General features: G+C 38.6%; 2 protein-coding genes across 2 annotated transcripts in view; one reads left to right on the forward strand and one right to left on the reverse strand.

The window, feature by feature from the left end:
* Nucleotides 1-7,994, forward strand: part of LOC107653923 (1-phosphatidylinositol 4,5-bisphosphate phosphodiesterase epsilon-1-like) — a 77,821-nt gene extending 69,827 nt beyond the window's left edge. Inside the window, exons 24-32 of the mRNA XM_016440784.1 lie at nucleotides 182-345; nucleotides 425-686; nucleotides 2,037-2,155; nucleotides 2,984-3,112; nucleotides 3,435-3,626; nucleotides 4,355-4,516; nucleotides 4,603-4,815; nucleotides 5,710-5,938; nucleotides 7,281-7,994. Coding sequence (XP_016296270.1) covers nucleotides 182-345; nucleotides 425-686; nucleotides 2,037-2,155; nucleotides 2,984-3,112; nucleotides 3,435-3,626; nucleotides 4,355-4,516; nucleotides 4,603-4,815; nucleotides 5,710-5,889 — 1,421 coding nt within the window. The 3' untranslated portion in view covers nucleotides 5,890-5,938; nucleotides 7,281-7,994. The remainder of the gene's footprint in view (nucleotides 1-181; nucleotides 346-424; nucleotides 687-2,036; nucleotides 2,156-2,983; nucleotides 3,113-3,434; nucleotides 3,627-4,354; nucleotides 4,517-4,602; nucleotides 4,816-5,709; nucleotides 5,939-7,280) is intronic.
* A 1,343-nt stretch (nucleotides 7,995-9,337) lies between these two features.
* The window catches only part of LOC107654039 (nucleolar complex protein 3 homolog), a 12,075-nt gene continuing 1,097 nt past the window's right edge, over nucleotides 9,338-20,315 (reverse strand). The window contains exons 2-18 of the mRNA XM_016440929.1: nucleotides 19,902-20,112; nucleotides 19,694-19,826; nucleotides 19,417-19,574; nucleotides 19,287-19,343; nucleotides 17,747-17,877; nucleotides 17,511-17,672; nucleotides 15,429-15,522; nucleotides 15,172-15,347; nucleotides 14,960-15,088; nucleotides 14,106-14,237; nucleotides 13,694-13,774; nucleotides 13,516-13,616; nucleotides 13,325-13,397; nucleotides 13,185-13,248; nucleotides 13,038-13,109; nucleotides 9,560-9,737; nucleotides 9,338-9,464 (exon numbers count right to left, since the gene is read on the reverse strand). Coding sequence (XP_016296415.1) covers nucleotides 9,338-9,464; nucleotides 9,560-9,737; nucleotides 13,038-13,109; nucleotides 13,185-13,248; nucleotides 13,325-13,397; nucleotides 13,516-13,616; nucleotides 13,694-13,774; nucleotides 14,106-14,237; nucleotides 14,960-15,088; nucleotides 15,172-15,347; nucleotides 15,429-15,522; nucleotides 17,511-17,672; nucleotides 17,747-17,877; nucleotides 19,287-19,343; nucleotides 19,417-19,574; nucleotides 19,694-19,826; nucleotides 19,902-20,112 — 2,079 coding nt within the window. The remainder of the gene's footprint in view (nucleotides 9,465-9,559; nucleotides 9,738-13,037; nucleotides 13,110-13,184; nucleotides 13,249-13,324; nucleotides 13,398-13,515; nucleotides 13,617-13,693; nucleotides 13,775-14,105; nucleotides 14,238-14,959; nucleotides 15,089-15,171; nucleotides 15,348-15,428; nucleotides 15,523-17,510; nucleotides 17,673-17,746; nucleotides 17,878-19,286; nucleotides 19,344-19,416; nucleotides 19,575-19,693; nucleotides 19,827-19,901; nucleotides 20,113-20,315) is intronic.

Consider the following 20,315-nt stretch of genomic DNA (forward strand, 5'->3'; position numbering starts at 1 on the left):
GCCTATCCTAACAAACCATACATCAATGGAAATCTTATTTATTCAGCTTTCAGATGATGTATAAATCTCAATGTCAAAAAATTGACCCTTATGACTGGTTTTGTGGTCCAGGGTCACATTTCAAGAATTCAGTCAATTTTGTGAGAAACTAATTGAATGTGGCTGGTATTTTCTCCTCTAGACCTGCCCATGCAGCTGAACGCAGCTCTGTTCGAGGCTAATGGTCACTGTGGTTATGTGCTGAAGCCTCCGGTCCTGTGGGAGCAAAGCTGCCCTCTCTATCAGCAATTTTACCCTCTGGATCGAGACCTGGAGAACATGACCCCCACGCTCTACACTCTCACTGTAAGTATCCCACATTTGTTTAGCGTTATAACTACTCTTAGCTAATCTAACAGACATTAATTAAGTATTGTGCGCACAGATTGTGTCGGGACAGAACGTGTGTCCGGGGAACTCAAGCGGCAGTCCCTGTGTGGAAGTGGAGGTGTTGGGCATGCCGGCAGACAGCTGCCATTTCCGCACCAAGCCCATTCACCGCAACACACTCAATCCCATGTGGAACGAGCACTTCCAGTTCCACGTGCACTTCGAGGATATGGCATTTCTGCGCATCGCTGTCATGGAGAACAACAGCTCACAGGTCACCGCTCAGCGGATACTACCCCTCAAAACCCTCAAACCAGGTAAAGAGCATTGTGTGATTGCTTCTGGACTGATTATTGATCTATCACTGCAGCATGCTTTATAGATGATCTTCAGAATCTACATTTTACATACTGTACACTAGCCTACCGTTCAAAAGTTGGAGGTCACCTATAGATTTTTTAAAAACGGATTTTGAAAGACGTCTCTTATGCTCATGAAGGCTGCATTTATTTGATCAGAAGCAATAAAAACAGTAATATTGTGAAATAATATTATAATTTAAAATAAATGTTTTCTATTTGAATATATTTCTAAATGTTTCTGCTTAAATATTAAGTAGCACAACTGTTTTCAGCGTTGATTATAATAAGAAATGTTTCTTGAGCAGCAAATCAGCAGATTATGGTTTCTGAAGGATCATGTGACACTGAAGACTGGAGTAATGATGCTGAAAATTCAGCTTTACATCACAGGAAGAAATTAAACTTTAAAATATATTACAATAGTAATTTTATACTGTAAAAATTGCTCTGGGTGTGTGTTCATGGTGTGTGTGTGTTCACTGCTGTGTGTGTGCACTTTGGATGGGTTAAATGCAGAGCACTAATTCCAAGTATGGGTCACCATACTTGACCACGTCACGTCACTTTCACTTTCACTTTTCAATTGTTTTATGCTGTAATACTATTTCACAGTATTAGCGTTTTTACTGTATTGGTGAGCATAAGAGACTTAAGTGTATATATACATTATATGTGACCCTGGAGCACAAAACCAGTCTTAAGTCCCTGGGGTATATTTGTAGCAATAGCCAAAAAAAACATTGCATGGGTCAAAATTATTATATATTTTTTTATGCCAAAAATCATTAGGATATTAAGTAAAGATCATGTCACATGAAGATATTTTGTAAATTTCTTACCGTAAATATATAAAAACTTAATTTTTGATTAGTAATATACATTGCTAAGAACTTCATTTGGACAACTTTAAAGGTGATTTTCTCAATATTTAGATTTTTTTGCACCCTCAGATTCCAGATATTCAAATAGTTACATCTCGGCCAAATATCGTCCTATCCTAACAAACCATACATCAATGGAAAGCTTAAGATGATGATGAAGATGATGTATAAATATCAGTTTCAAAAAAATTTACCCTTATGACTGGTTTTGTGGTCCAGGGTCACATATTATAAAATATTTTAAAAAAATTGTTAATTTTTTTTTACTGTCTGTTGTCTGTCAACAATTGTTGGATGATCATTTGTGCCTTCAGATTACTCCATTTGATCATTTACTGTATTGAATTCTGTTTTTTTTTTCTTAATTTAATTGATGAGTAAAACATTGTCCGATATTTTGTTTGGTTTCTGTGAATTATTCCAGGCTACAGACACCTGCAGCTGAGGAACCTGCACAACGAGTCTCTGGAGATCTCTAGTCTGTTCATCTTCAGCCGCAGGACAGAGGAGAGCCCCACCGGAGGACCACTGCCTGCGTCTGTGGTGAGACCACATTCATAAACCACACAGCTGTCTGGATCTCAGGCAGATATTTGTGTTACATGTAGTACTAGTGGAACTAGACAGCAGAAATCAAAGTGTTTACATTCATGATTCCTCTGTATGTGCCTTACAGTCACACAGGGGAGTGGCCAGCATGTTTGAGAAAACATTGTGCGAATATTTCTGATGTTTTTAAAACTCTGGAATGTGCTGCATTCCTGTCCCTCAGTCCCTGTCGTCCCAGTGCAGCATAGTTTCATTAAAAACAGGAAATCATAAAGGCATAGACAGCTACTGTATACAGAAGTGCCATGCCCATTCAAACTGGAAAAAAAAAACAGTTCCAGGGGAAAATTAATGTTTGGATCCATCTGTACACTGGAAAAATGGCTTTGAGACTATTTTCTTTCAGAAATTGCTGGTAAATGTCACAAATAATTCAAAAGAAACAGCAAGTAACAATTAAACGTGTTTTGAAGTATAAAGACTGAAATAGTATTTTCTTGTAAAATGTACTCCAGTATATAATTTTTTAGTGTATTTGCATGTTAAAGATTAAAAACAACAGTGTTTTTGTCTAAATTACTGTGGTAGTTGTAGTTTAACTCTGTTATACTTGTGTAAAGTGTTTCTTCTCTTGCTGGTGTTGTTGCAAAACTACAGTAGGTGCATGACACTCCTGACTGTAAACAGTTTTATTGAATCATTTTATTTAGTTCAGCTGTCAGGAGTTGTTTAATAGCTCTGAAACATTATTAATAACCTGCTCTTTTGTTTATTAGTCACAGAAAAAAAGTGAACTCTGTTGTCGTTTTGTTGTTCTCTCAGCTGTTCAGCACGGAGGAAAGACGCGCCGCCCAGCAGCACAAAGTGACAGTGCATGGAGTTCCAGGCCCCGAACCCTTCACCGTAATCTGCGTTAATGAATACACCACGGCCAAGCAGCTCCTGGACTCTGTAAGTGTCAACGCAACAGAACCGAGCCAGTTTAGACAGGCTAGCACACACCAGAACACTGTCAAGAACCAAAGGACAGGGTGCAACTACTGTAGATGAAGCAGTGGAAGCACTCTGTGTGTTCGGAGTTCTCTTGGAATTCTTGAGTTGTTGTTTTTATGAGTTCTGAAATGATGTTTCGGATTAACCCTGGAAGTTCATCCGGTTGCCAAATAGTCCTCCTCGTGGAGAATGATTGTCATCCGTTCTCACGTTAGGAACAAGCAGTGCTTCACATTTTCATCATTCCTCCGCACATAAACACGCCTCTCTTTCTTGCCAGTTGTTTCCAACTACCTCCTTCGACGACTTCCTGATGGAGGAGAAAATGCCTCTGTGCAAGGAGAAGAGCGAGTCGAAGAAAGCGCCTCAGCAGCGCCCCCTAGCGAATGACGAGCGGCTCCTGAGAGTTACTCACAGCTGGCAGCTGGAGGAGGGATATGTGGGCAGAATATACCTGAAAACCAAGGAAGAGGTTTGTGCTTGCTTTCATTTCATTCCATTTCTAAGGGTCCTGTTATGCAGTACCTTTTTGATTTTATAACTTTTGAAAGAGGAATAAAGAACCACTGAAAAGTTTTGGGTTGGTAAGATTGCAGAAGCCTCTTATGCTCACCAAGGCTGCATTTATTTGATAATAGAAATGCAGTAAAAACAGTCATTTTGTGAATTCTTTTTACTATTTAAATGAACTATTTTAATATATTTTAAAATGTCATTTATTCCTGTGATGCAATGCATCATTACACCAGTCTTCAGTATCACATGATCCTTCAGAAATCATTCTAATATGCAGATTTGCTGCTCACGACCCATTTATTATTTTGTTGAAAACAGTTTTTGCGTAAACGACTTGATTGTTAATAGGATATAAAGGCTGACAAGATGGAAAGTAAACTAAAAACTGTTAACTGGTTACCAATTAAAAGTGTTCCCAAGAAAACATATATTTTTTTTTTGTTGAAAATGTGAAGAATCTGTCAGTTTATGATGAGATATTCCAAGTTTTATATCAGAAGCACCCAGCGACGTGACACAAACGGATTAAAACGGACCCAAAATAACCCAGAATGATTTCCAATATCTTTGGACAACATAATAACAGTGACTCATACAGGCTTCATAAAAGATCCACACCCATTACTTTTGTTTATTCATCCACCATCTAATTCTTGATCTGTTGCTCCCCCTGCTGGCTGATAGCAGAACATCAGTGAGAAGAATACAGTGATGGAGGGGGTGGAGGAGGTGAGCAGCGGAGAGGACGACACGTTCCTCGTGCAGGTTCATGATGTTTCTCCTGAGCAGCCTCACACGGTCATCAAAGCCCCGCGTTACAGCACCGCCCAGGACATCATCCAGCAGGTCAGAAGATCACCGCAGCTTCACTCACAGAACTCATCCCTGTCATGTTAATATCAGAAAATCTAAGCCGCTGTGGTCTGTTGTAGACTCTGAGCAAAGCCAAGTACTCTCTGAGCATCCTGAGCAACCCTAACCCATGTGACTACGTCCTGATGGAGGAGGTCACTAAAGACGCGGCTGGAAAGAAATCCTCCTCGGCTAAACCGTGCCAGCGTGTGCTGCAGGACCACGAGTGTGTGTTCCAGGCTCAGAGCCGCTGGAAGGGACCTGGGAAGTTCATCCTCAAACTCAAGGAGCAGGTAAACACTTATTCATGTGAGATCTGAAAAGAATACATTACTTATGCATATTTATCCCCAAACTGAAGTAACACTATCATTCAAACTTTTATTTTTTTTCCAAAATCTGTTATGCTCGCCAAGGCTGCATTTATTTGATCGAATATACAGTGAACACAGTAATATTGAAATATTCATAGTAATAGTGAAATATTACTACAACTTAAAAGAACTGTTTTCTATGTGAAAAAAATGTCAAATGTAATTTATTGCTGTGATGTGCTGAATTGTCAGCATCATTACTCTCAGTCTTCAGTGTCACATGATCCTTCAGAAATCATTCTAATATGCTGATTTGCTGTTCAAGAAACATTTCTGATTATTAGCAAAGTTGAAAACAGTTGTGCTGATAAATATTTTTGTGGAATTTCTTTTTAGCCGCAAGACATGATTTTTTTAATGAATAGGGACAACATTTATTTTAAATGTACATTTTTTGTAACAAATGTATTTGATACATTTTTTATTTTGTTTATTTTTGTCTAAAACATTGACTCCCCATTTTCGAATCGTAGTTTACCGTTTTTTTTTCTTTCGTTAATTTCCATCAATTTTCCTGTCATTGTTGATTATTGTTGATAAAGTGTTTTTTTTGTGTAGATTGCACTCAAAAAGAGACATTTATATATCTTTATAAAATAAAATGTGATAAATTTTTTAATTATAAATTATTTTAGATTTTAGGATAAAAAATATAATGTATAAAAAAGAATGTTTCCTATAGACATGGTTTTTATAAGGCCTGGAAAAGTCACAACGTTTTTTTTTTTAATTTGAAGTTAATTTTTATATAGACACACTATAATAACTAATGATTGATTTCATTATATTAATAGCATTTTTTCTGTCTCTCAGATCGCTCGTGAGGACAAGCGTAAGGGCGTGTCTTTTGCCAGTGAGTTACGGAAGCTGACGGGACGGAGTCGGAGCTTGACTGTGAACACGAACGGTTCAGCGGCTCACGAGTCGACACACAGTAAGGAAGAGAAGGCTGCATGTCCCAGCATGGTGCCTCTGCCAGAGGCCTCGAAGTGAAGGAGCGCTCTGCAGTGTGTGTGTGTGCAGTGCATGGAGCTCTCACGAGGTACTAGACACTAACACACAACATATTACATAGTCAGTCTGAAATCTAACAGATTGCTTACTTGGACACATTCAACTGGTGTCCAAAAATGAAAATTTGATGAAAATGCAATTGATTTTGTGAACGTAGCATTGCATCACTTGCTCACCAATGGATGCTCTGCAGTGAATGGGTGCCGTCAGAATGAGAGTCCAAACAGCTGATAAAAACATCACAATAACCCACACCACTCCAGTCCATCCATTAACATCTTGTAAAGAGAAATCTGTGTGTTTGTAAGAAACAAATTCATCAGTAAGAAAAGCCCAAACAGTCCGAAACATTTCTAAAATGTTGGTGGATCTTGACGTAAGGGGATGAACATTTTCACTGGACATTATGGACTTGTATTTTGGCCAGTTTAAAGTTAAAACAATGAAGGATTTGTTTCTTACAAACATACAGCTTTTGGCTTCACAGGATGTTAACTGCTGGACTGGAGTGGTGTGGATTACTTGTGGATTATTGTGATGTTTTTATCAGCCGTTAGGACTCTCATTCTGACGGCACCCATTCACTGCAGAGGATCCACTGGTGAGCGAGTGATGGAATTCCATTTTTTCTATATTCTATATTTAATTCTATATTCTAAACCTGTTCCCATGAAGAAACATTGAAATTTTCATTTTTGGGTGAACTGTTCCTATGTATGATTTAGTGAAGGTTAGATTTTGTATGGTATCCCAGATGCTGAGGTGACTGCTTGTTGATGTTTGCTGTTCTTTATCTGTCATTAACTAATGTTATTAATTAACAGTGCACCATGTCTTTACTATCAGTGAAAAAATGATTAATGGCATGTAATATTTAATAGACCTCAATCAGGGTCGACACCGTATACAATTTGCTGCAAATGAATATAAGCCCGTTAAACTTGCAGCTTATGAAAATTAGACACAACCTTAGGAGTGTACAACATCTGAAAATACTGCATGTCTGTTCCTCACAGCCTCACTTTGATTCATGTCAACTGATACTGAAGCCTGGAGGAATGATGCTGAAAATTCAGCTTTTCAATTACATTTTGAAATATATTCAAACAGAAAACACTTATTTTAAATTGTAATAATATTTCACAATATCACCGTATTTTTGATCAAATAAATGCGGCCTTGCTGAGCGTAAGAGACTTGTTTAAAAACATTTAAAAATCTCACCAACCTCGTTACCATGTCATAAAAATATTGACGACTTTTTAAAATTAAGATGCAACAGTAATGAAACGCCTCCAAACACATTCACTCTGCGTCAGAAATAAAATTCAGGCTCGTTGTGAGTGTTCCCATGGTGTGTCTCTTCTCAGGGTCTCTGTCGATGGGGCTGAAGGCCTGGATGGCCGAGGGACGCTTGGGTTCTCAGAGCGATCGGGCCCCTGCCCCGTCCCCCTGGACCCTCCCGCTGCTTTGGAACTGGAAGCTGCATAAGTGAGTCCAGACCCAGAGCAGCACCTCTAGTGTTCACTCCTCTCACGTGAGTGCGATACAGTGCAGCCTGACGGCCGCTTGAGCTCGTCCCGTGCAGAACACGATGGTCTGCGTGAACTGGGCTTGCTGATGGGTTGAGGAAATCAGTCACTTCAGCATGTTACCGGATGTCAGATGAAGGCAGTTTCTCCTCACCTATACTTCTTTTCCTTTTTTAACAGTACTGTAAGTGAATGCATCTGTATGCATTTCATGTTTTAGTTGTGGTTTTGCACATTACCTTGAAGTCCAGCTATTTTGAAAGCTTTTTTAATACTTTATCCACTATCCTTTTTTGTTTGTTTTTTTAGAAGCAAAATGATTGACTTCCAAACTTTAGGATTACTTTTATGAATGTAAATATGGCGATCGAGTTCACAGCACAGAAAGATGCAAGGCAGATTTGTTCTGCATATTTTAGCAGCTAATTTAATTTGATGGCTTTCATTGCACATGTCCTGCACTGCATTTTAATGACCAACAGCAAAAAAAAAAAAAAAGCAAGATGTTTAGCGGTACTTTTCTGTAAACTGCCTCGAATCTATTTACAGTATTACAAAAACAAGCATTTGAAGAAACGTCACTTTTAAATGTTTTTTTTTTGTGTTACTGATTTATTTTTTTATTATAGCTCGTAATTTTTGTATATATTTTTTTCTTTTTGCTCTTTTTTCCCCCATTTGCAGCTGCAGTGCAAATATTTTTCAAAATATTTTTTTCTTGCATTTATGGAGAGCTCAAGATCTTCACTGGCACTGTAGTGCTCGTTTTGGAATATTTTAATTTAGAATATTTTAATTTAGAATCAATACATTGAGATATATGTCCCATATGACCTCTGTAATTATTGAAAGCCAGTTCCCTTTTTGTGTTAAATTAAATTTCGCTATAATATTTTCATGTGATTTCTAAACTCACTGCATAGCAGTTGAATCCTTTCTTTGTTTTCAACTTTAAGTGGTCCATTTTCTTTCTTGAAGTGTAATCTTTCATAATTTATTGAACGTTATAGCCCAGGTTGGCTGTACTTTTCCAGATGTGTACATATGAACGAGAGTACATAATTATGAAATCTGCATTAATTTATTCGTAAGGGCATGAATGCTCCTCCAACCTGTTCGTACTGTATCCATGTATAATGTTTGTATTTTTCTAATTTAGATTTTTAGCACTGTCTTCAGAGATATTAAATATTTTGACTTTTAAGTGAATGTAGGCACCATTGAAGTGTATTTTATATGTGGTCCACTACAGCATTATGTCCTTTAATATCTTTTCAATGTATATTTCCCATCGCTTCGTTTCGAACAAGCAAGTGTTTAGTGTGACACAATGCTGTTATTTGATAATCTAAGAACTTCTGACTGTTGTACTAGTGATGGTTTTCAGCACACATAAAGCTCTATAGGAATGTATCATCAATATTGTGATGTCAATATTGGGTCATTTGTTTACTTGAAACCACTGAATCAACTGCATTCATCAATACATAGTGTTGAAAAAAAAATCCATGTTTGGTGAAACGGTGATAATGATAAACTCAATAAAGGCTCTGCTGGTATCTTGGAGCATTTATTGTATACAAAACAGCTTTTCAGCTCTTTTATATTCAAATTTATTTAGGCTTGCCACTATAATTTATGTTTGTTTTATACTTGTATTATATTTTTTGCATACCTGTTCTGAATACCATTAAATTTGAAGAATTTGTTGAGGTATGAGAAAAAATAAAAGTATTTTACATTATTTCTGAATGTAATAAAATGTGATGTTTTTTCTCTCAACAACACAATTTTGACTTAAAACTTAGACAGTGAGGTGCAACAAAATTTTCCATTTAATTATAATATAATGTTCTGTTTTAATCTGATTGTCAGTGATTGAGTGATAGATACCTTCAGTAAGTGAAGCTCCCACAGTGCCGTGTTCTGAGGGTTGCAGTACTCGGGCACATCCAGCTCTGGCAGATACACACCACTGCCTTGCATTTCATTATCCAGCAGGATGTCACACTTAGGGAAGGTCTACACAAAAACCACACACACACACACGAATAACTGGTACATTCAGCTCAGAAAGCACAAACATGGAGGAGGAGCAGCGGCACTGGCTCACATGCATCAGCGCTCTGTTGGCCGCCAGGATGCCCACACTGGAGTCAGGCAGCAGGTGCAGCCCGAGCGTGCTCAGTCTCTTCAGGAAGCCCTGCGCCCTCTGCAGAGTCACCTGCTTCCTGCGTTTGGTCAGCATGACGTCCAGACACTGCAGCACGATCGCCGTGTCCTCGTTCGTTCCTCCTGCAGCCCATCCAAGACAACAGTCATTTCCATCCAAAAAAAGTGTGTGGAAAAATTGGAATATTGCATAAAACATTTACAACTGCCGTCTGATGTGTTCAAGAGAACAAAACCTTCACTTCCTGAGAAACTGACAGAGAATCGGGCATAAAAAGTTGCTGCAATCGGAAATTTTATATTCTACATAATATTTACTTGCACAGATGAAACACAGCAACAAATGCAATCATGAAAAACAAGCCTGGGAAGTAATTGTATCAAATCATTTTAATGACATTTTTATGGAAACCTGTTTCTGGCACAGAATAAAAAGATTGACAAAATTGTGACTTTTCCTCTCACAATTCTAATGCATTCTTCCAAATCGGAGTTTTTCATCTCACAATTCTGCATTTATATTACAATTCTGACTTTTTGTTCTCTGAATTCTTTTGAGAGTTAAAACTCAAAATTCAGTATTATTTTTCGTTTCCACCACGGAATAAAGACATAATAAAGGTAATTGTGAGATAAAAAGTTGCATAAAAAAGTAGTTTTTTTATCCTGTGGTGGAAACAAGCTTCCTTAGACTTGGTTGCAATTTTTAGTTGCAATTTCTAAATGAAAAATGTTTCAAAGTACATTTTCAACGTACGTTTTTTTGGCAACAGATTATGCATAAATTTTCACATAGAATTAAAAAATCTGCCTCATTTGAGCATATACATTTTTTATGTGCATATTGATATTTTCTTCACATCATGGTGTTTCAATCCAGTGTTCTTATGCAATATCCCAAAACTAGCGTAAAAATACATGGATGGAAACAGCTAATGACATTTGTGAATTTTGTGTTCAATAATAGGCCAGTGATTCTGCAGGTAAATTTAGGACCTTCATAATGTTCTTCCTCAGTAATTTTGTCTTATTTCCAGTGCAAATCTCTAAAGATCCTTAAATCAAGTTACATTTACTTGAGAAGCAAAATGACAGAAGTCTCGTTTTAAACAAACGTTTTGTTCAGTCTCTCAGGAAACAAGATATACCCCTGGTTTCACAGACAAGGCTTAAGCCTAGTCCCAGACTAAAATGTAATTCTGTCAGGACCACTATCGTCAAAATGATAGATACTTAGCATAAAGTTTGGTTTGTCGGTATGGTTCTGTTCTGGGCAAAAACCTCCCTGCCCATCCATGTAGCCTGTCATGAATGAGCAGGGAGAGCAGCAATAATAACCCCCCTAGGGTTAACAGAACAGAACAAGGCAGATATCATTAATGTACTTAATGATATTTAAGTGTAATACTTTATTCAAGATAAAGGAGTCTGATTAGCAAGGAATATCAGAAAGCCAAGTCCTGACTGTGGCGAAAGGAGGAGCTGGGGATGGAGGAGGGTAATTTGCTCCTGAGCAAGCTGAAAAGCTGCTAAATATGACTGTAGATGTGATCAGCTGAGAATCAGCTGATGCAAGCTTGACTCACGTGACCTGCCAGAACTAACGCTAATGCTTAATTTCTGAGTCGTTTCAAACTGAAAGATACTTGCTCTGACTGATCTTAAAATATATTAGTGCCTTTGTTTTGTCTCAAGATGCACACCAGTAATGTTTTTTTTTTTTTCTGAAGCATGTTAAGAAAAATGACTTAAATGTCCTAATTGAACTATGGCCTAATCCTGGCTTAGTCTAAGTTCTGTCTGTGAAACCAGGCCTTCATTTCTACATTTTACATCTCAAGTGAATGTATCTTAAGGGAGACCTATTATGACCCTTTTTACAATATGCAGGGTTCGTACACATTTTTTACCAATAAATTTCCATGACTTTTCCATGACTTTTGAGACAATATTCATGACCTAATGTTCCATTATTTTACAATAAGAATAAAAATCTGTTCAAATTATTATAGCATATGTTAACTAAAATGAATGACTATTAATGCTATTGTTTGCATTCTTGTTTTAGTAATAAGTACAAGCTGCAACTGTGCCAGACGTTACTCCACACAGAGAACACATCACATCACTGAATATTATCATTTAACTCAGTTAAAATCAGGACCTGAATTTCGTTTTGGAAACTGTTCTCTTTCGCAACTGTTTACATTTGCTTAAGAAAAAACAGACAGTGCTTATGAGGATACTCATTTTAACGTAATTTTGTGTGTATTTTTGCCGCTTAAATGCAACAAGCTGGGCATCGGGCTTGTTTTAGGCTTCATCCTTATTTTTATATTTTAGATATCCATCAATTATTATGGTGATGAAAGGATTTGCCGCGCTGGTGGAAACAACACGAGACCGTGCTACCGCGACTGTCAAGAGCGGCTCGACTGTGATTAGTGTCCAGCAACAGCAGCGAGTGCTTGAAGATTTCCGTGTTAAAGCACACGCAATAAAGCTTGCCGCAAAACCCCAGCAAGTAATTACCATGATGAATGTGTCGGGGCCAAGGGAAATAGAATATTCGCTGAGTTTCGGTTTATTTTTGTGAAGCGCTCCTGCTGACCGAGACGGTATTTCTAAATTAACTTAAGAAACGAAAATAAATATAACCACTTTGCCATTATAAATGAAACTGAACTATTTTAATGGCTACAACAGCAGCTGTGTAATGGGGAAGAAAGACAGACAAAAAAGACACAGGCTACAGTTGGACTCGGACAGTAATTCTGATAATCTGTCGGACAAGGGCCCTATGTTTGAGGCCCGTGCAGGGTTCTACTGAGCTTGCTTGGTACCAAACTCAATTTGGTACTCGCAAGGCGGCTTTACACGCGCGCCCTTTGGACGTGACTGAGCGCACAGGAAACTGCCTCATGGAGCGCACCAGTACCGAATGGCTTAAAAAGACGTGCAAATAAATAATACATTTTTGTGACGATGCAACAATGAACCGATTAGGCAAGTGACAATTCTGTCAACTGTACTGAAACACGAGCGAAAGTCTTTAGTGCAGACGAGATGCGCCGATGTGAAGCCGTTTTAAGAGAAAGTCAAAGAGAGAAGACATGGTACAGCTGAATCACTCACACTCTTTTCAAATGACTGATTTGACCACAGTGCCTTTACAGCTCCTACCTCATATACTCTGCTAAAAAATATCTGTTTGGTTTTGATTATCATGTCTATCACGCTGAAATCATGCGTTTTAAACCATTTTAGTTTAAAACTTTTTTTTGAGGGTCTCGCAGTTGTGCATCTAATTCTTAAAAATAAATGTCCGGGACACCACGGTGTGTAAGTGACTAATGTTCTCACTCATATTAAATAACCCAGTGTCACTGCATGTGCAGAACAAAGAGACACTGGAGATCTCACCTGCGTGCAGCGTCAGCAGTGTTTTGTATAAGTGGTTGTAGAATTTCAAAGGGTCAATGTTGAGGACGTCACCTGTTGCAAACAGAGATGTATTTTAGCTCAGCGAGGAAGAGATGTTTGTGAAACCAGAGCTGTGGCGGCACTGACCTTGTCCTGAGAGGATGTGGAAGGAGGTGAGGATGCAGTGAAGGCTCTCGCGATACGTCAGATCCTGAGAGAAACAAAACGCTGAGATGTTAATGCGTGAAATGTGACGTGAAGCAGGCGCTCCTGATAGAAACACTTACACCTGATGTGATGAGGCCGTACAGCACCGCCAACAAATCATCAAAGAACTCCAAGTTTATCAAATGAGCAAACCTGCAGGAAACAGTTTGAACCATGTTAATCAAGAACACAGAGGAATACTGACCAGAACGCTTTATTACAGTGTAATAACACTATAATAAAGCAGTTACACACATCATGTGGCTCTTACTTTGCAAGACCTTCTAAAACAGAGGGCAGTAAGATGGACTTCTGAGCTTTCTTCAGTATTCTGAAGTAGGTGAGAAACACAATGTTCAGCGTCTCTGTGTGCTGGAATAAAACGATGGGCGAAAGTGAATATACAGCTATGTGAATATAAGCTCTCCATCGACTGTAGTAAGACTCACCAATTTAATTTTCTTGTCCTTGCTCTCTGAAGCCTCAGCTTCTAGAAGCTCTTTCTGTAGCTTCTCCTCTGCTTTCTTCCACTGTTGAGGACAAGAAGATTTGATCAAGGTCACAAAACAGAAAAAATAATGTGTATTTAGTATACCAGTTTTGCAAAGCTTTGCATTTACAGAAATGAATTAAAATGTAAATTATATTCCAATAGAAAACAGTTATTTTAAATTGTAATATTTCACAATATTACTGTTTTTACTGTACCTTGGTGAGCAGAAGAGACTACTTATTGACCCCTAACTTTTGAAAGGTAGTGTATATATACACAAAGCATGTGTCCAGTGAACACTGATTCATATCACTGCACAACTTCAAATCATGACATTTATGTGAAATAAGTTTCGGCCCAGTTCAAACCTTCCGCTGCATCCTGGACAAATTTGTCCGCTTCTCCTTGAAGGACATGAACTTCTTTTTTGGCGCAGTATCTTCTGTATCTTTCTTCATTTCCACTTCTTTTATTCTCAGACAGTGAAGACAGTTCAGCACCTGTGCATTCACAGCACAACACACCAGTAAAAAAATCAGCCATTCAAAACATCTGCATCAAGATGCTATAAATCATCACAACCTAACGCATGGCTAAAGTCACAGTTTAGCAATGATACTGTGACCCTGATGAGCTGCGCAAAAAATCGCGCGAATATGAACGTGGTTTAGCGCAGCTCGTCCTTGAAATAAATGCTTAAAAAAATAAATAAAATTAAAATTAAAATAAAGTATATAAACCTTAATATAAAAACTTTAAACTTATTTTAGCTACTTTTCAAGCCAACATCTCATTTTCATTTGGTTGAACTGAAATTAAATAACAAAATTACTATAATTTTAACAAAAATTATTATGAAAACAATTAATTAAAATTAATTAAAAACATTAATAATAAATGTAGGGTAACAAGAACTCTAAAAAATATAATTTTAATATGTATTAATATATATTTTATTATATTTAACTATGTAATAAAAACCAATAAAAATACTACTACTAATAATAATGACACTAACCAAAAAATAATAAATAGAAAAAGTCAAAATCTGACCATGTTCTTTAATGGAAAGAAAGTTTTTAAAAGCAAAATGTCCATTCCAATCAAATAATTCTCTGTAATTAATGTTTATGTCATGTACATTTTGTCTGTTTGTTCTGTACAGCATTGACATATGAGACAAAACTTGTTGGAACTGTTTAACACAGTATGATGGTTGTACCTCAGGTTTGACCTTGTAGTTCCTGCCCTTGACCATGCCTGAGATGACCTTCACCACCGCTAATGAGGCCTGACCCAGTTTATCCTGCTTCAGCAGTTTCCTGACGGCTTCACAACACATCTCAGACACCTGAGCACAAAATGACAACATCTAAATGATGAGCAAATCTCCAAATGTGGAGTCTTTCCAGCAAATATCGCTAGCAGACGGACCTTCCTGACGGGGTCGCTCAGCAGAGGCACCACCATGACTACGATGTTGTTGTGGAAATTGAAGTGTGGCAGAGCTACCAGGAGATCACAGATGCACCTGATGGCCACTTCAGCAAGACCTTTATAACTCTGAAGAGACACGGCCTGACTTCTCTTCTGCTTCTTCTGCTTCCAGTCTGAAACCGCATCAGATCAGATGGTCGTGATGAGAACGAATGGGCTGATGGGAAGCTAAGAGCACAGAACACTTGATGTACCTTTGACTGTCTGTTCCAGATCTTCCAAGAAAAACTTATACTGGCTGACGAGACCCTCCTCAAACTCCCTCAGCTGCAGCGTCTCTTTTTTCACCTGGAGAAGAGCAGAAAATGCTTCAATGGGTCATTTATTTCTTGCATTTTAATATTGTTATTTTCTTTTGGGTCCACGTATCCAAAGAGTTCACTTCTGATGAGCATTTTTCACTCTCGCTGTTAAAAACAAACAGGTCAGTTTTTGCTGCTGTGCTCTTACGCTGCCTTCTCAGACTGAAATAATCATAACCTTTTCAAAATAAAACTTCAGTCCAAATCTAATACAAAAACAGCATATAATTTGGCAGATTCACCCATATTTTACTCCAAGAATCAGAGTCTATCCTGCTTCATTATCCAGGGTATCTGCAGTTTTTAAAATCATATTGAAGACTTTTAAGCCTCGTACACACCGGGACGATTATCGCGTGCGCTTATCGACGACGTTTTTCGACGCGTCTTTTGTGTTCATACCCAAGCGATTTTCGCAGGCGATGAGCCGGGTGAACGTGCAAATTCACTCCCTGACATTAGATGGCGCTTAATGAAAAACAGAAATACCCCGGTACACATCGAATCCTATTTGATCTACAATTCCTCTCCATAACAACTCCCTCTTATCGAGATTTTTGTGGTCGCTGTCGCGTTTGTCATAAAGCCCTTTGTGTTCAGACACCAATGAGACCAGCAGCTCTACATTCATCTTGCCTCAATGTTTCTTCTTCGTCTACTTACTTCCTCTTTGTCGTTAGGTATCAATGTGTGCTCGGCAAGACCGTTTTGTGCTTGAGCGCCACCAAGTCGTGTTTTACTGTAACTTCAGCAGCTCCAGGCACGTGAACAAAAGTGCCAATCTCATTGGTCGGCCAGTTTTTAAACGCGGCGCGTCAAACCTAAAAAACGAGCCAGAGGCGTTTTTAAAAAAATTACTCTTTTACGCCTCGCGTTTTGTGCGTCGATGTGCACACTCACATTGGCGCCATTTGTTTATTCACGAGGCGTTAAACGTCGGCGATGATCGCGAGCGATATTCGTCCCGGTGTGAACAAGCCTTCAAGACGTGCACAAAGAAATGTAATACTGTATAACAAATCCAATCAATCTCAAACAAACAAACAAAACTTGTCAGATTCTTGCAAAACGGTAACTGCAAATATAAAATTCATAATAATTTAATATATACATATGCATTGATGTTAGTATATGTAGTGTAATATATCAATACACACATATTAGAGATAAACTGATATTGGATTTTGCCCATACAATAATAATTAGTTTAAAGAAAGACAAAAAACGATTATAATTTCTATTCAATAATATAATAGCGTTCAATAATAGCAGCCCAGGAAGAAGCTTCAAGGGTTTACCTTGACCTAAATGCTAAATACAGTTTAGTATGCACCCAAAAATATCAATAATAACCAGAAAAAGCATCTGACGGAAAATGAGGGACATTTAATTATAAACAAGGCCAAAATACAGCAGGACTCTTATTTTGAAATGCCTATGCTTTAAAATTTCTAGCTGCTCACTCAGAAAGAGATTAAAAATATGCCTTCTTACAACCAAGTACAATATATTACAATATAAACACCATAAAGTAAAGAACGCAATTCATCAGCAGTAGTTCATAAATTCGCGATATTCATTGATTGCGAACCGCTCTGAATGTGCAATAGTGCTGCAGTGTGACTTTATTCAACTTAATAATTTCCTTTTTTGCAATTCCTTTTTTCCTTCTCCAAATTTAAGACCTCCTAAAACCATAATTTGAGATGTTTTTTTTTATGTTTTATGACTTTTTAAGGACATGTGGGAGGGGAGCCCAAAATGTTGGCCAGAAATGTGACAATTTATTCATCTGTCTGCCATCAGAAATCCAAGCATTTCCTGGGTGTTCTTGCAGCTCAGTTTCAAGAAAAGCTGTTTAGGACTACAGCTGAAGTTGCTCTAATAGCTTCAACACATTTTCATAGTGCACTGAACTCTTTTATGCACAAAGGTGAAGGGAAATCAAATTTCAAAAACAGTGGGGCACTGCACCTTTGTAGCTTTCTCCTCTTCCGTCAGCGGTCGGATTCGATATGACGGCACAATGTCCTTAAACACCTCCAGGAGGGACACCATGACTAGCTTTCTGACCGTGACGGCGACGCACGGGTCCGTCTCCATCAGCATGGCCCTCAACTCCTTCAGCTTCTTGATCTGAAACACACGAGGAACGTCATCATACATGTGACGACAATAATCCAGAAGATGATTGTGAAGGGCTGTCTTACATTGACATGTGGATCTGCGAGTACTGCAGACGACAGACTTGCGATGCGCAGTTTCTTCTCCGTCAGTCTCTCAGTGCGAAGCTCTAGTTGCTCCTGAGGAGTTAACAATGGAACGCTCTCGGGTTCCTCCTCTGATATTATTAAAACAAAATCAAATATATATATATATATATGTAATAATACGTATAATAAAAAATGCATGTCATGTAACCAATAACCGAAGTCAGAGAACAATGAACATGCAAATGTGTAGCTAAATTATAAAAATATTAACTAATAGTTTGCGTCAAAAGGATTCGAGTTTGGAAATTTCTCCTAAAACATTACGTGGCAACAAAACTACTACAGCACTTTCTTAGGGTGCTTTCACACTTGGTTCGCTTGCCTGGTCCGAACCGGAGTTCGATTGCTCCCTCCTCCCCCTGCCCCCGCTGTACTGCATTCATATTTTACTTGGGTCCGAACCACGGTTCGTTTGCGTCATCAAGCCAGCAGCTGTTTACCCCGTTGCTTAGTAACGATGGCGCAAATGCGTAACATTGCTCTCTGCACTTTTATATATTTACGTTTTTGAACCGTTCGTTTTGTTTACAAAGCTTCGGTACATAACGGCACTTACGTCTGTCTTACGAATGTACTGCAAATGCTCTAAAGAGCGCTGAAGGCGAACAGAAATGAGATATACAGCTCTCTGTTTGCAGCACATCAGTCACGCTCGTCAGGAAAGTGAGTGAAAAACACACACAAACACACATTTTTATAAAATAATACGTCATTAATAGCGGTTCACTTCCGCGATTTAGTACTAGTGGTCAACCGATATATCGGCCGATATTTGGCATTTTTTAAATATCGGTATCGGCTGATAAGTTTTTCTGTTTGGCCGATGCGTTCGAGGCGGGCGCATGTTCTCTGGGTGACGGTCGGTCCGTGTGAATGGAATGTGGACAGGAGGAGAGTTCTGCTTCACTGAGACGCGCGATCGACAAACTTTAAACTCGTGATTTTAAATTATGCTGCGCTTTATGCATTTGCCCACTTGATAAAAGCATTAGCAATTAATCGCAACATGAAAATTTGATACCGGCATATCCCTAATAAGTATGTTTATTTAACATTTTTTTAATCAATTTTCTAATCATTTCAAATTTCTTAAATATTAATTAAAATAAATAAAATTATAACGGCTTTATATCAGCCACCCTGCTTTCCAAGATATCGGCATCGGCTGTCAAAAACCCCAATATCGGTCGACCACTATTTGGTACGATTGCGTTCACATCAGTAGCGAATCGTACCGGAGTTCACATGAACCGTACCCCAGACCACCCTTTTTAAGCGGACTCGGGTACGGTTTGCGGGTGCGCACCCGAGTTTGGAAGACAGCGTTAACATCATCCAAACTAACCGAACTCTGACGTCAATCGAACCCGGGTGCACACCAAAAGTGATAGTGTGAAAGCACCTTTAAACCTACCCTTGAGATTAAAGCCATTTCAAGGTTGCATTTGAAAAAAAATACATGAAAATCCACACCAACCTTTTTTTAACTCATCCTGGTCGATCGGTTCCTCCTCTTCCTCTGCCTCCGGCACAACTAGAGGAAACAATCAGCCAGTTAATCCCAAATCCTCCCCAGCATTCACTGAAAGTCATGTGATAACACACACCAGGTTTCTCCATGCTCTGAGGGATCAGGCCGCTCTTGTCTTTGATGGGCAGCAGATGAATGAGTTCTTTCTCTTCCTCCTGCTGCATCTTCCTGGGCATCTTCTCATACTTCTCCACCGGCTGCTCGGACTTGCGCTTTTTGGCATGTACTGGAGCGCTACAAAAGAAAAGAGGAGGAAATATGATCACACAACAGACAATATCAGCAGATGACTGTGTATAGAGTGTGTATAAAGTGATTAACAAGCGCCAAAGTGTGCTGCTGCTGCTGCTTACCAGGATGAGATGTCTCGAGTCAGAAAGGAAGCTTTCTTTGCCATGGCTCTGATCTGTTCGAGGTCATCCTCATCCATCATGTCTACAGGCAGAGACTCCAGGAACTCCTCCTCGTCTTCCTCTTCTTCCCCTTCTGTTATGATACATCAACATTACAAAACTATCCTAATACACAGCATGAGAGTTCATATGAAACGGTTTCTCTCACCTGGTTTCTTCTTATAGCGCTCCAGGGGTTTGAGGGTCTTATGAGAGACATCTGTAATGGCTTGTCGAAGTTTCCTCTGTTCTTTGCGTTGTTTCTTAGCTGAGCTCTGTTGCTTAAACTGCCGATTCTTCAGCTTGTTTTCCAGCTTCACATTGCTGGTTTTCAGTAATTTTCTGAAGCTAGGCTTCTTTTTCTTGTTCCTTTTGGAAGCCTTGTGTGAAAGATGCATAAAAGCACAGCTAAATAATGCATGCTAGTGTATGCTACAATTATACATAAGACATAACGTCTTTATATGACAGATGAAGCAAAACAGAATTCAGAGGCTGCTGGCTTGCATAATATCCAGTGTTGGGGAAAGTTACTTTTAAAAGTAATGCATTACAATATTGCGTTACTCCATAAAAAATAACT

The sequence above is a fragment of the Sinocyclocheilus anshuiensis genome, unplaced genomic scaffold (assembly GCF_001515605.1).
Source record: "Sinocyclocheilus anshuiensis isolate Anshui unplaced genomic scaffold, SAMN03320099.WGS_v1.1 scaffold454, whole genome shotgun sequence".
Classification (NCBI taxonomy): domain Eukaryota; kingdom Metazoa; phylum Chordata; class Actinopteri; order Cypriniformes; family Cyprinidae; genus Sinocyclocheilus; species Sinocyclocheilus anshuiensis.